Source organism: Anser anser (assembly GCF_964211835.1).
Source record: "Anser anser genome assembly, chromosome: Z".
NCBI classification, from domain to species: domain Eukaryota; kingdom Metazoa; phylum Chordata; class Aves; order Anseriformes; family Anatidae; genus Anser; species Anser anser.
The window spans coordinates 62,113,141-62,127,334 of NC_139723.1; the positions used below are offsets into that span (position 1 = coordinate 62,113,141).

General features: G+C 38.8%; 1 protein-coding gene across 5 annotated transcripts in view; it reads left to right on the forward strand.

Annotated features, from left to right (window-relative positions):
• Positions 1–14,194, forward strand: part of SV2C (synaptic vesicle glycoprotein 2C) — a 121,937-nt gene that overhangs the window by 85,734 nt on the left and 22,009 nt on the right. For all 5 annotated transcript variants that reach the window (XM_083818285.1, XM_083818284.1, XM_083818281.1 and 2 more), the window contains 6 exons: positions 2,418–2,551; positions 2,749–2,838; positions 7,838–7,948; positions 9,561–9,649; positions 10,505–10,669; positions 13,842–13,975. In XM_083818285.1, coding sequence (XP_083674411.1) covers positions 2,418–2,551; positions 2,749–2,838; positions 7,838–7,948; positions 9,561–9,649; positions 10,505–10,669; positions 13,842–13,975 — 723 coding nt within the window. The remainder of the gene's footprint in view (positions 1–2,417; positions 2,552–2,748; positions 2,839–7,837; positions 7,949–9,560; positions 9,650–10,504; positions 10,670–13,841; positions 13,976–14,194) is intronic.

Genomic DNA, 14,194 nt, shown 5'->3' on the forward strand with positions numbered 1-14,194 from the left:
TAAAATAGGTTCACAGATTCACAGATTCACAGATTTCTCTAGGTTGGAAGAGACCTCAAGATCATCGAGTCCAACCTCCGACCTAACACTAAGTACTCCACTAAACCATATCCCTAAGCTCTACATCTAAACGTCTTTTAAAGACCTCCAGGGATGGTGACTCCACCACCTCCCTGGGCAGCCCGTTCCAATGCTTAATAACCCTTTCGGTAAAGAAGTACTTCCTAACATCCAACCTAAAACTCCCCTGTCGCAACTTTAGCCCATTCCCCCTCGTCCTGTCACCAGGCACGTGGGAGAATAGACCAACCCCCACCTCTCTACAGCCTCCTTTCAGGTAACTGTAGAGAGCGATGAGGTCTCCCCTGAGCCTCCTCTTCTCCAGGCTGAACAAGCCCAGCTCCCTCAGCCGCTCCTCGTAAGACTTGTTCTCCAGACCCCTCACCAGCTTGGTCGCCCTTCTCTGGACTCGCTCGAGCACGTCCATGTCCTTCCTGTAGCGAGGGGCCCAAAACTGAACACAGTACTCGAGGTGCGGCCTCACCAGAGCCGAGTACAGGGGCACAATCACTTCCCTCGACCTGCTGGCCACACTGCTTCTTATACAGGCCAGGATGCCGTTGGCCTTCTTGGCCACCTGAGCACACTGCTGGCTCATATTCAGCCGACTATCCACCAATACTCCCAGGTCCTTCTCGGCCAGGCAGCTTTCCAGCCACTCATCTCCCAGCCTGTAGCTCTGCTTGGGGTTGTTGCAGCCCAGGTGCAGGACCCGGCACTTGGCCTTGTTGAACTTCATGCAGTTGACCCCAGCCCATCGCTCCAGCCTATCCAGATCCTCCTGCAGAGCCTTCCTGCCCTCGAGCAGATCGACACACGCACTTAGCTTGGTGTCATCTGCAAACTTACTGAGGGTGCACTGGACGCCCTCATCCAGATCATCAATAAAGATATTAAAGAGGACCGGCCCCAGTACCGAGCCCTGGGGGACTCCACTAGTGACCGGCCTCCAACCAGATTTGACTCCATTCACCACAACTCTCTGGGCCCGGCCATCCAGCCAGTTTCTAACCCAGCGAAGCGTACGCCAGTCCAAGCCCCGAGCAGCCAGTTTCTCGAGGAGAATGTTGTGGGGAACGGTGTCAAAAGCCTTACTGAGGTCAAGGTAGACCACGTCCACAGCCTTTCCCTCATCCACCAAGCGCGTCACTTGGTCATAGAAGGAGATCAGGTTCGTCAAGCAGGACCTGCCTTTCATAAACCCATGCTGACTGGGCCTGATCGCCTGCTTGCCCTGCAAGTGCCGCGTGATGACCCTCAAGATAATCTGCTCCATGAGCTTCCCCGGCACTGAGGTCAAACTGACAGGCCTATAGTTCCCCGGGTCTGCCCTCCGGCCCTTCTTATAGATAGGCATCACATTGGCTAGCCGCCAGTCAACCGGGACCTCCCCCGATAGCCAGGACTGCCGATAAATGATGGAAAGCGGCTCAGCCAGCTCCTCCGCCAGTTCTCTCAGTACCCTTGGGTGGATCCCATCCGGCCCCATCGACTTGCGCACATCCAAGCTCCGTAGCAGGTCGCCAACCATTTCCTCATGGATAGCGAAGGCCACATCCAGCTCCCCATCCCCTTCCACCAGCTCAGGGCACTGGGTGTCCGGAGAACAACCGGTATTGCCGCTAAAGACTGAGGCAAAGGCGGCATTAAGCACCTCAGCCTTTTCCTCTTGGCTCTGAAAAGGCGGTGGTGCCCGATTTAAAAGGCCCGCCGCTGACGCTGTCGCTGACGCTGACGCTGCTGGCCCCGCCTACGCCTCGTCAGCCTCCCTCACGAGGGCTGCCGGTGCCTGGCGGCTCCCTCACGTAGGCTCGATGCCCGAAAAATAGCCCTGCCTGTCCCGATCCCGCGCTCCGCTGCAGCACGCGTCTGCCCCGGAGCCGGTCGCCTCGGCAAGTTCTAAGGTTCTAAGAGAAAGACTTGAAGAAGCCACTTACATTTTGATTTTGTCAGTGTTGGTGAAAGATAATAGATTCTTTCATGGATTTTTTAGTCTTCCATTTAACAGACACACTGATGCAGCATTCACAGAGTTGTAAAATTCCATAAAGTAGATCTTCTTAGTATTTATAAGAGATTTTAAATTCTCCCTTCTTCCAGTATTCAAACAAAACTGTTTCTTCCTACGTTTAGTGTTAGGTATGATGGTGGTGTCCATGTTTGGTTCATGTAAATACCTTTATACAGGTTTTGCCAAGAAGCTTGACAAATACTTTCTCATCCCCATGATGCATACTACAGACATTTTCCAGAATGACTACTCACATGCAAGAGACTGAAATTCAAATTATAAGACTATTTCTGAAATCACTGATATTTGTGGAAATACACCATTTCTTGAATTTTTTCTTTCATAGGATGGAGTTTCAGCATGGGATCTGCTTATCAGTTTCACAGTTGGCGAGTATTTGTGATCGTCTGTGCACTGCCCTGTGTCTCTTCTGTGGTAGCCCTCACCTTTATGCCAGAAAGTCCACGGTTTTTGTTGGAGGTATAACTTTCAAAAAAAAAAAATATGGGGGAGGGGAATGTGTTAAATTAGAATTTTTTAAAATTACTAAATAATTTTAATTATTTACTTAATATTACACATCATGACTTCTGTATAAGATCTTTACATCTGTTTTAAGATTGTTCAGTGACTGTCTGAATATGTGTATTGTTTAAATACTTTCATCCAACTTTTAGGTTGGAAAACATGATGAAGCTTGGATGATACTCAAGCAAATTCATGACACAAACATGCGAGCTCGGGGTCAGCCTGAGAAAGTCTTCACAGTGAGTATTACTCTCAAAGCTTAGCACACTTAGCACATCAGCTGCATTGCTGACTGGTGAGGTCTTGAGCACTTAAACAATCACTATTATTACTCCGCATGACAAAACAAACCATTTGCACTATAAATACCTAAATATAAGAACTAAAAACCTACTGAAATTGTTATATATTGAGAAGATTTTAAGATATCAAGCTTTGGCCAGCATATTCTTGAGCATACAAACCCATAGTGTGATAATTTTCTCTGTTGCATGGAGATAATTAATAGACTCCAGCTCTATTTTTTAAGTTTACTTCACCCTTAATAGTAACAGTAAACACAAGTAGAAGTCTAAGTTAGTTAAGGTTTTGTCTTCAAAGCTTTTGAAATGATCATAAAAATACAAAACAAATTAATGATCCAATCATCATTAAAATAATAATTTTAACAATTTATTTTCATTTAAATGAAATATTAATTTTACAGACATTTAATTTTCTCACAATATCTTGCAAGCTAAACTGCATCTTTTTGTTAACTTGCAGTTCTAAAGATAAGGCCATATTATACTGATGGGTTGTTTCTATTTGGAAGAGAAATTTTCTGTTCAGCTGAGTCTTTTTTTTTTTTTTTTGTACTGTCTTCCTTATTTATAAGGAATATACACATTTTTTTCTTCTGCAATACAGAAGGACCAAATCACAGGAGGAATTTTTTTGCTTTGAAATCTAGTTTCCCTTTCCAGCTTGTGCTGTGCCATGGGAATGCTGGAACTCTGTTACCTCTCAGAACAATATGTGGGATTTTATTCCTCTTCCTTGGACTTTTTTTTTTTTTTTTGCACTAATGCATATATAACTCAATATCTTCTTATAGGTTCCACATTTGCAGGCAGTCTGAGGAATATCTGACCATATACTTTTATTCCATTGAGAACTACAACTTATTGTTTGAGATGTAGTTTCTATTGCCTATGTTTATTTATTTATTTATTTATTTTTTTAACAATGAAGCTCAAGAACTACAAAATTCAGCCTGAAGGAAGGATGGTTAGCACATAGAGCTTCATTTACTGGTACACCAGTAAAGTAGCCCTAATAATTTACAACAATAATAACATTATTTTGGTTATCCTTCCCCTCTTCTTTGCCCTCGTGAGACCCCACCTGGAGTACTGCATTCAGCTCTGGGGTTCCCAGCACAAGAAGGACATGGAAGTATTAGAATGAGCCCAGAGGAGGACCACAAAGAGAATGAGGGTCTGGAGCACCTCTCCTATGAAGACAGGCTGAGAGAGTTGGGGTTGATCACTTTGGAGAAGGCACCAGGGAGACCTTAGAGCAGCCTTCCAGTACATAAAGGGGTCCTACAGGAAAGCTGGGGAGGGACTCTTGTCAGGCAGCGTAGGGATAGGACAAGGGGGATTGACTTTGAACTAAAAGAGGGTAGTTTTAGAATAGATATAAGGAGGAAATTCTTCACTCAGAGGGCACTGAGTCACTGGAGCAGGTTGCCCAGAGAAGCTGTGGATGCCCCATCCCTGGGAGTGTTCAAGGCCAGGCTGGATGGGGCTTTGGGCAACCTGGTCTGGTGGGAGGTGTCCCTGCCCATGGCAGGGGGGTGGAATTATATAATCTTTAAGGTTCCTTTGAACCCAAATCATTCTATGATTCTATGATTTCATTTTATTTATTTATTTATTTTAATTTCATTTAAAAGTAAAGGGATTTGCCTTTACTCATATTGCACAATTAGGGTGTGATTTCACAGTTGACTCATGCTGATCTCAGCTGCTTTCCAAAGTATTGCTACTCCCTGTCACCTTTTGGTTTTCTTCTGCCAGCATGGATTTTCATTGATTTACTGGACCGTTAGCCATAGCATAGTTTCTGTCCACCTATGACATTAGTTTAGGCATTGAGAAGAAGACAGAAATGTGCTAGGATTACAGATACAAGAAATGATTTACTGTAGTCTCACATCAGCTTGACATATTCACATCCAAATGCAGCCACAAAGAAGAAAACAGGGATCTAACAAGTCTTAGTCTCTGTGGTTGTTAAAAGGTAGCACTGAACCTTGTTAAACCAGTAGCTTATTTATAGCTATTTTTGTTAAATTTTCACCCATGAATAAAGCATGACAAAACTGTTTGGGGATTTTTGCCAGCTTCTGCCATGAACATTGAGCAAGCATGATACTGAGGAGCTGAAGAATTAGAAATAGTGCATTGTGTGTCAAGGTTACACATTGATAGAAGTCCCTACGCTCCCTAATGTAAGCTTGTGGTAATATGACTGAAAAGACATCATCTCCTCATTAGACAATATTGACAATTTACCTTCCCAAGCCCACAGTGTTAAAAAAACAAACAAACATAAAAAACCACTTTTGCATATTTTGTTTAGGACACACTCTCTCCTCCCCTCTTCTCATTTAAGTTAGAACTAGATATTGTGACTTTTGTCCCAGTAATTTACTCACTTAGCTCTCCTGTGCCCTACGGCTTCAGATGGTGTCGGCCAGTAACATTCTGTCATTTAAGTGTTAATAATTTCCTCTGCTTTGTGTCACTAGTTACATCAAACAGATATACTTTGATAGTATTTTTTCTGCTTCTACAGCTGATGTAACTTTTTCTCTGTTATTAGTATAGTTTCAGTGTGCTTTTACTTGATAAATTTTCCTAATTTTATTGATATAATCTTATCCTAGAAGCTGTCTTTCCAAGTCAAGTTTATTCCTGTTAGTCATTTTATTGAGGATTTTACCTTCAAAACTATAGAACAGAAAATGAAACAATTGATGAATCATTGGTTTATGAGTTAGAAACTCCAAATTGGATGTATTCTCATGACAGACTTGTGGAGGTGGTGGCTCTTAATACTTCTGAAAACAACTCCTGAGAGCAGTGGCACCAACAGAGTTAATATAAAATGATAATATCTTCATTATGGGACTACTCATGTTGAACATGAGTAGTTATTTATGTACATGTAGTCATTTATGTACATGCTTAATTACCTTTCCGTGTCCTTAAAATATACATTCATTTGATCAATTAGTTTAAAGGTTAAAGTTCAAAAAGAAAAAAGAAAAAAAAATTACCCATAAAACCAAAATTCTGTCCACTCTTTCATTGCTATGTAATAAAAATATTTTTTTTCTGCAAATGTTTTCTTTTACATGTCTTGATTTTGTAAAACTTTAGACATCACATACTTCTAGCCATTGCTATCAAGCAGAAATTAAACAGAAGTTCCCTTTTCATTTAAATACTTTATTATTTTTTTTCATATATTGACAGCTAAATTTGCATGGTCCAGATGGACCATTGTCCTGATTCAATAGGACCTTTATTATGTTAAAGGTCTATCAAAGCCATGGGTTTTTTGTCCCCAGTCACATGCAGTGGTCCTGGACACTTGTGATTGCCCAACCCCCACAGCTCCAAACAAGCCAGGTGGCCAAGACAATGAAAAGGTTGCAGCTCAGGCAACAAGCGTGGTGCTTGCTCATAGGACATGATTCAAAAAGGATGTCCTTTATGCTCAGAGGTGTGGCATATGTGAGGCTGTCTGTAAGTACACGGTCTTAAATAATCTTGGAGGACTCAACTCCAAATCTCAACCGTCTTTTGCAAAACACGTTTCATTAAAAAACTAAGAAAAGTGTAAAATCGAATGATGCAAACAGGATTATTGCTGTTGGAAGAGGCATGATAAGGTTACAGGCTTTTGATATGTTTTCTCAAGACAGTGAGTTTTAGTATTAAAAAAACAATGAAGGCAGTCAGACAAAACCATTTAGTGGGCTTTTTAAAAAAAATTATTTATTATTATTTTTTTCTGTTAATGTGATGAGGCTGCTGGTCCTCCTTAAACAGGATATATTTGTAAAAACAGTGAGCTGAAAACTAGAACTTTGCCATCAATGCTGCTATTACCTAATTCTGTGTAGTCCACTCTGACACATCTGTGGATGGTGGTGTGCTCAGTTTGTTACGAAAAAACAGGAGCTATTGCTGCTTTCAGAAACAGCAGCCAAACATTGAAGACACAGTCTGTTGCTCTCCTTCTTTATGTGTCAGTCCCATTCCCCATTTTACTTATTACCTTTTCATTCTCTTTCTATTCGTCATCTTTTTAAATAAACTGTGGATGAATACACTGCCTTTTGCTATAATTCTGAGAGAGGAAACCAAAACCATACAGTGGTATGTTTATCAGGTCCTGAAGGGGCTAAGAAGACCATATAGCACATTCTTGTTCTGCCAGACACTATTGTGCAAGTGATAACTTGCAACGCACACAACAACACTCTCCGTCACTGGTATTTCCATATTTTTCCTTTATGCCTGTTTATCTCATTTCACTTTAGACAAAGTAGATGATCGCGTTCATAACAGCAATAATGTGTTGTAGTTCCAGACGATTTCACCTGTTTTTTTTCTCTCCTCATTAAAAAGGATAGTTTAAATCTACATCCAAAACACAAGGAGATTCCCTGTCTATTGCTACAAGAAATAAGAAGAAAAGAAAAATGTTATTCAGCTATTAATTCTTGACATTTCAAATGCTTCTATTGTCATTACTGTATTTTTAATCAATAGACTGTCAATAACGTGGTGATAGGAAGTCAGAAAAAAAAAAAAAGAAAGAAAACTCTGGACATGCTTAACTGAGATTTTAAATAATGTTTTATTTTTTGTGGTATTAGAGATAAGTACAGCAGCATTTGAGCAAAACTTGACAGTATCAGCTTGTTTTGTTCAGAACAAATGGATTTCCCACATGGTTTGAAAGTAGAGCTTTTTCAATACAGTTGCCTCCACAATGAACTTTGTTATTAAAGTGTTTATATTCCTTTAGAGATATAAAACATTAATAATTTAGACACAGGTTTAATACCTGTTCATTTTTAGTTATGGTATTTATTAAAAGTTTCTAATATGTCATAATATGCAGCTGAATGCTTCAAGAAAATGCAAATATTTGCTGTCTTGTTTTTATTTCTAGGTTAACAGAATCAAAACTCCAAAGCAGATAGATGAGCTCATAGAAATAGAGAGCGATACAGGAACTTGGTACAGAAGGTGTTTAGTCAGAATTCGCACAGAGCTATATGGTGTAAGTAAAAACATCTCTGTTCTGCAACTATGGTTTTTAATAAGCATTCAAAAATGGGATGGATTTATTAAGCTCATGATGGTGATAATTGCAATACTGCTTTGGCTATGCAACTGGAAGATTCAAGAACCAGTGTAAGATTCTGGTTTTTGAGCAAAAGAGGTGCAGGTGAATCACAGACAGTTGGTTTCAACTTCTGAGGAGAAAAATGTTGCATTGGCATTTACACAAGTGATGGTTGACAGTTACACAGCCATATGTCCAAGCACCACAATACAGTCTGTACTGAGAACACATATTGATATCTAACAGCGTAAAGAGGTGACACGTGCAGAGATTAAAAATTATCAGCAGAAACCTGAGGTGATCACCTTACCTACAAATGGTAAAGTAATGAATAACGTGTAAATGAATGCCAGTAAAACCTTTACAAGGCATTGAATCTGCTTATTTTTTTATTAGATGTCAAATGTTTTACCAGAAAACTACTTTAGAGATATTTCAAAGGGATTAAGACAAGTTCATTGGGACTTTGCTCCACATCTTTTTTTTAACTTTTTTTGTAAAATCAAAAATTATGCAGTACCTTCAAGCTGTTCAATGAAAATTGAGCTAAATCTTGTTCACAATGAAAAACAAACAAACAAAAAACCTCACCTAACCTAAACATGACAAAAGAAGGTTTTCACAGCTGTTAAAAATCTGGAATCTAAAGGCTTCCCAGAGCTACATCAAAAACAAACAAACAGACAAACAAAAACAACAAATAAAACTGTGTTGTAAAATAAATTCTGCCACATATTTCCAATCAAAATTGATTTTCTTGGAAAATGCTCTCTTCGTTATGAAAGACAAAATAAAAATGAAAGTGTCTATTTTTAAACTTATTTGTTCAAAAATGGAGAACTGAGTATGGAAATGTTAAGTTTTGGCTTTGTTACTATGGCAGCTTTAAAGGAACCACAGCTTGTTTGTTTCACATCCTTGTTATTACACTGGACTAGCCCCTGGGCCAGAGTCTTCCCTGTTGCATGATGTATACTAAAATCTCCTAGGACATACGGTCTCTTGTCTTCAATGTGTGGGAAAGGGGTGAGGGTGGGGAGATACCATTCTCAGTCAGCTCTGTTGTAGCATCTCTGACCTGAGGGTAGTCCCAGCTTTTTGTCATAAACTACCAATTTCTACCCGTTATAGGTTATGACAGCTCATACTACACAACTCCCTGTTGAATTGTGGAATAAGATCCATCTAAACTTAAGGCTATGTAATACTGGGAAGTGAGAAGGAAACACTTCGGGAAAGTCTTCATCTGGTTTATCTGAGAGAGTGAAAGGATGTTGCCTAGAGAAGATGAAATTTTTAAGTAGTCAGAGTACATATGAATTAATGGACACAGTGAAAAGAAACCAGAAAGGCAGAGAATGTGCACAACCTGGTTATAGTCAAAGGTTAACAGACTTGTATAAAAAATACAGCTATTAGGTTTATATCAAGGAGATGGCCTGCTCTCTCTCTCTGATTCCCTAAAGAAGCAAGCAAATCAGAATCAAAAACCTTGTATCATTTGACAAAACTTAATAAAATAAATTTATTTCCTAATGATTTTCAGATTTGGTTGACTTTCATGAGATGTTTCAACTACCCAGTGAAGGATAATACCATCAAACTTACAGCTGTGTGGTTCACCCTGTCTTTTGGGTAAGATTTCTTGAGATTATAAACCATTTTTGATGGACTTGACAGAGAAAAGAATCATCTGCATGCAAATCTCTTTCACTATGATTACCATTTCTCTTTGGAAAAGTTTTATTCAGTATATTTCTGCAAAAAAAAGAAAAGAAAAAAAAGTATTTATAATTTAGTCTATTCTTGGCTACAAGCGTGACTCAGAGAATAACTGGTTCAGAATACCAGCATCTCCTGGTGTTGGTGTCTTCTAGTATTATTACACCAGCAACTGGGAAATACAGAGGAACTGTTTCTTGCCTCACCATATTAAAAATATGAACTTGGTGCTCTATCTGCCTTAACTTGAACAGAAGCTCATATTCTGGAAGTCTTCAAATTAGACTTCATTTATACTCTGTTTAGAAGGTGTTAGTCTACCTGTTTGCATCTAAAAGCAAAGTTTAAAGCTGGGACTAGAAAAGATTTCTTCTTTGCAGCTCCCACAGTCTGCCATCTAGGAAGAGCTCCATTCTTCATGTCTGGGTGCCACAGGTCTTCCTTGTGTCCTTCAGGGCAGGGCCTGGCAGCTAGGCCTGTCCCAGCACCCCAGCCAGGAGCAGGGCAAATGGGGACACCACCCCTTGAGACAGGGATGGCGATGTAGGACAGGGACAGGGACAGGGACAGGGACGGGGACGGGGACGGGGACGGGGACGGGGACGGGGACGGGGACGGGGACGGGGACGGGGATGGGGACAGGGACAGGCCTAGACATCAAGCCCATGGCTTGGCAGGGCAAGGCTGTGGGAAGCTGGAGACCGGTACTGCTATGGCCTTGCTGAGACAAGCCCCATGATGTGACTGTGCATTTTCTGTTTTTCACAGCTACTACGGCTTATCTGTCTGGTTTCCTGACGTCATTAAACATCTGCAGTCAGATGAGTACGCGTCCCGAGTGAAACATTTCCGCAATGAGGAGGTTTCACATTTCGTCTTCAACTTCACACTGGAAAATCAAATTCACAGCAATGGAGAATACATCAACGACAGGTTTAGAGATGTACTAATATCCTGATGGGGCTGGAATAAATAAATGCATGTGTTCAAGCAAGTCCTAATGATCTGATATTTTTCCCTATTAACTATTAATGGATAGGTGTTGTTTTGTTAGTTTGGTTTTGTTTGTTTGCTTTTTTTTTTTTTTTTTTTTCATCCACGGTAATTTGTTTCTATCCTCAATTTGTCATGACTCAATGTTGAATAGTGCCCTGGAGAAGTGGACTTGTATATGCCCTGGTGGCCTCAGTGCTAGATTCCTCATGCATACACTACTTCCCTCCTGAAACAAGATCGAAAAGTCCAAAATAATGACCCTTCCTTCCACAGTGGGATACAAATATTTTCAGACCCAGTGTGTGCCATAACATTGCAGGGGGTTGAGGAAGGATGGACTTTCATCTATGTGGTCTTTTTTTTTTTTTTTTCTTGTATTGATTTAAGACACTTCAATAAAAATGTGAGACATTGAAAGGACAGGATCACAGAAATATAAAAGTTAAATGCCACTGTAAGTCAACAAAAAGCACAAAGAGCTCTAAAAAAGAAAACAACACCTTGGCAATGTTGATCATGTTTTTTAACTGAATGCATATGTATTAAGTCCCTAGCTAGAATTTTACAGATAAAAAGATAATTTAGGGAAAACCTAAGCACACCTGCTTTGGGTGTCTGGTGTCTCTTAAGAGATTTTGAGAACAACCATCTGAATTGTCTCCTGAATAACATTGTGATAAATTATTATTGTTTCCATAGGAATACATATGTCTAAGTGAATAAAATCAACGATTTTGGTAATACAGGTCTCTTGCATATATATATGTATAAGAACATTGGTTAGGCATTGGAACGGGTTGCCCAGAGAGGTGGTGGAGTCACTGTCCCTGGGTGTGTTTAAGAAAAGGTTGGATTTGGTACTTGGCGACATGTTTTAGTGGGTAATACTGGTGGTTGGGGGACAGTTGGACCAGATGATCTTGGAGGTCTTTTCCAACCTTAATGCCTCTATGAGTCTATGAACTTGAGCTTTGACACAGTTTATGGATTGACAAAAAAATGAGCAGTTTTGTCATCTTTAAACTAGCTATTGCTTCCCAGGTGGATTTCTTTCCAGGAGACAGATGTTCTCCTAAAAGCAAAGAACCACTTACTGTCAATAAGTTTTAGATGTTTTGTATTCTGTCAACCAAGATTTTATCAAAGTGAACTGAAAATTACTGTAAAATACTAAGTCTAACACTAATATACTCTAAAATACTTTCAAATATGCAAATTCAATAGGCCTGTAGGAGTTATTTGAGATTCACAAAATACTTTCTGCAGTAATATCAACTCTTTTGATATTCTTCTTTGACAAATGTTTCAGTACTTCACTCACCCCTAGTTTTATTGTTTCCCTCATGTTTTTTTCTTAACTGGAAGATACATCAATACTTCACTTTATGCTTCATTACATTTCTGTTGGGTTTGAATTCAACTCACTGCAATCTAGTCACAACATATTTCCTGTCCAAAGGTGAAAAGTGCATCAGGAGAATTTAGTACATATAGTCTGCCTTTCCTATTAGAACTGACTAATCCAATTGCTAAATGTTCTTTGTTCTGCTCTGAAATTGAACTACTTTTTAAAATGGAAAGTGTTATATGAAAAATGATAATGAGTTGACACTGAACACTAGCCTGATTTTAATCAGAGACTGTCACAAATGAGAAATGATATAGTGACTAAAACTAATGGGCTGAGAACACCATTTTTTTTTTTTTGGCCAATACAGAAAAAGAATTCATTAGCTAGTAATTCTTTTCTTATGATAATTATAATTAACATTTGCTCTACTTTCTTGTACAGATGTGATTCTAACTGTATTGCTGAGAGGATAATTTCTACTATTTGAAACGTAGCATATTTTTGTGTGTTGCTATTCCTACTAAAAGTCTTGTATAAAAAAAATAAACAGCTAAACACACCAGGTTTGATTAGAGTAGAGCCGATCTGTGTTTGGAAGGCTTTGCCATTTTAATAGTTCTTATTGGCATGTAGCAATTAAAGCACTACTTTCCAAAGAGTTATTCCTTTTGTATGCAGTCTTCCAGCAAAACTACCCTTCTTTAGTTACAGCTTTTTCCATACCCTCATGTGAAATCACAAAAGGGTGAAACATCGCAAAATTGCTGTTTTATTATTTTTATTTTTATATATTTTAAATTTCATTTATTCAATATTTTGGTTCTATTTTATTTATTTATTTATTTAAATTTATTATTAAGACGTCTGTCTTTTTCTTGTTGTTGTTAGCATAATGATATTTGTGTTAAAAGCATAGTGGAAAAAACTTACAGTATTGCTTTAGGCTAGTAATGTTGAGGTAGAAAATTACTGCTAGTAATATACTTTGTCTTTAACTTTTTCTATGGATGACTTGATTGACAGCCACGATCAAAGACCTAGGAGTTAAATAAAAGTCAGTAGGAATAAGGATGTTCAGAAATAGGAAAAGTTAATGACAATTCATTTGTGCACATTTTATGCACACAGTATTTGCAATTGCATCCGCAAACACAGGGCTAGAAAAAAACATTCTTCCTGTTTGATACCTAGCTGTATAACTGCCAATGTAATTGTTGTGATAATGATAAAACCAGATAGAAAATCATTTTTAAAATCTTCAAGCAATTTCTTTTGGATTTGAGCCTGACACAGTGCCCAGTGTGTTTTCATATGGACAAATAAACGTTCTTTGAAAAATTCTTTCTTTCCAGCTTGTTGGTACCAGCAGGTGATTGTTTGTTCCAAGTGACTGGGTTCCTGGAGTCTGAGCTCTCAATTTATGACTGTAATGTCAAATTATGAGTTCTGGTCATTTTAAAAGGATGTCATGACATTGTTTTTGGTTGATGATTAAAGTAATAACTGAAATATTACCACAGAAATAGTGTCATTGGTTATGGCCAGCAGCTATGTGTCTTATTAACGCTTTTTCTGAAAGAGAGTATTCCAGAATCAGCTAATCATTAATCGTGTCTCTGGAATGTCTTTAAGTGATCACTGTTTCTGGGGTTGAGGTTCTTCAGCATACCAAATAAAACTATAAAGATTTATCAGCTTGACCTGTTGCTGTTTCTAACCTATCAAAGTAGACTGACAGAAATTATTTGTATTTTACAGGTTTATTATGATGAAGTTTAAATCAGTAACTTTTGAAGATTCCCTTTTTAAGAACTGTGTATTTGAAGACATTACTTCGCTGAACACATACTTCAGGAATTGTACTTTTGTGAATACCACCTTCTACAACACAGGTATTACATGAAAATTCCTGAGTACCAATTTTGCATCTGCATGTTATCATCTGACTCTTGTCAACTGATTATAGATTCTGAATTTCTAATGAAGCATACAGGAAGCCTTCTACTAGGGAACACAAAGCTATGAAATCAACAAGCCTCAATAATGTAATACCAGAGAAGAGAAAGGATCACTCTTCCATTTGAGATACTACAGGCCTAGTATTGACTCAG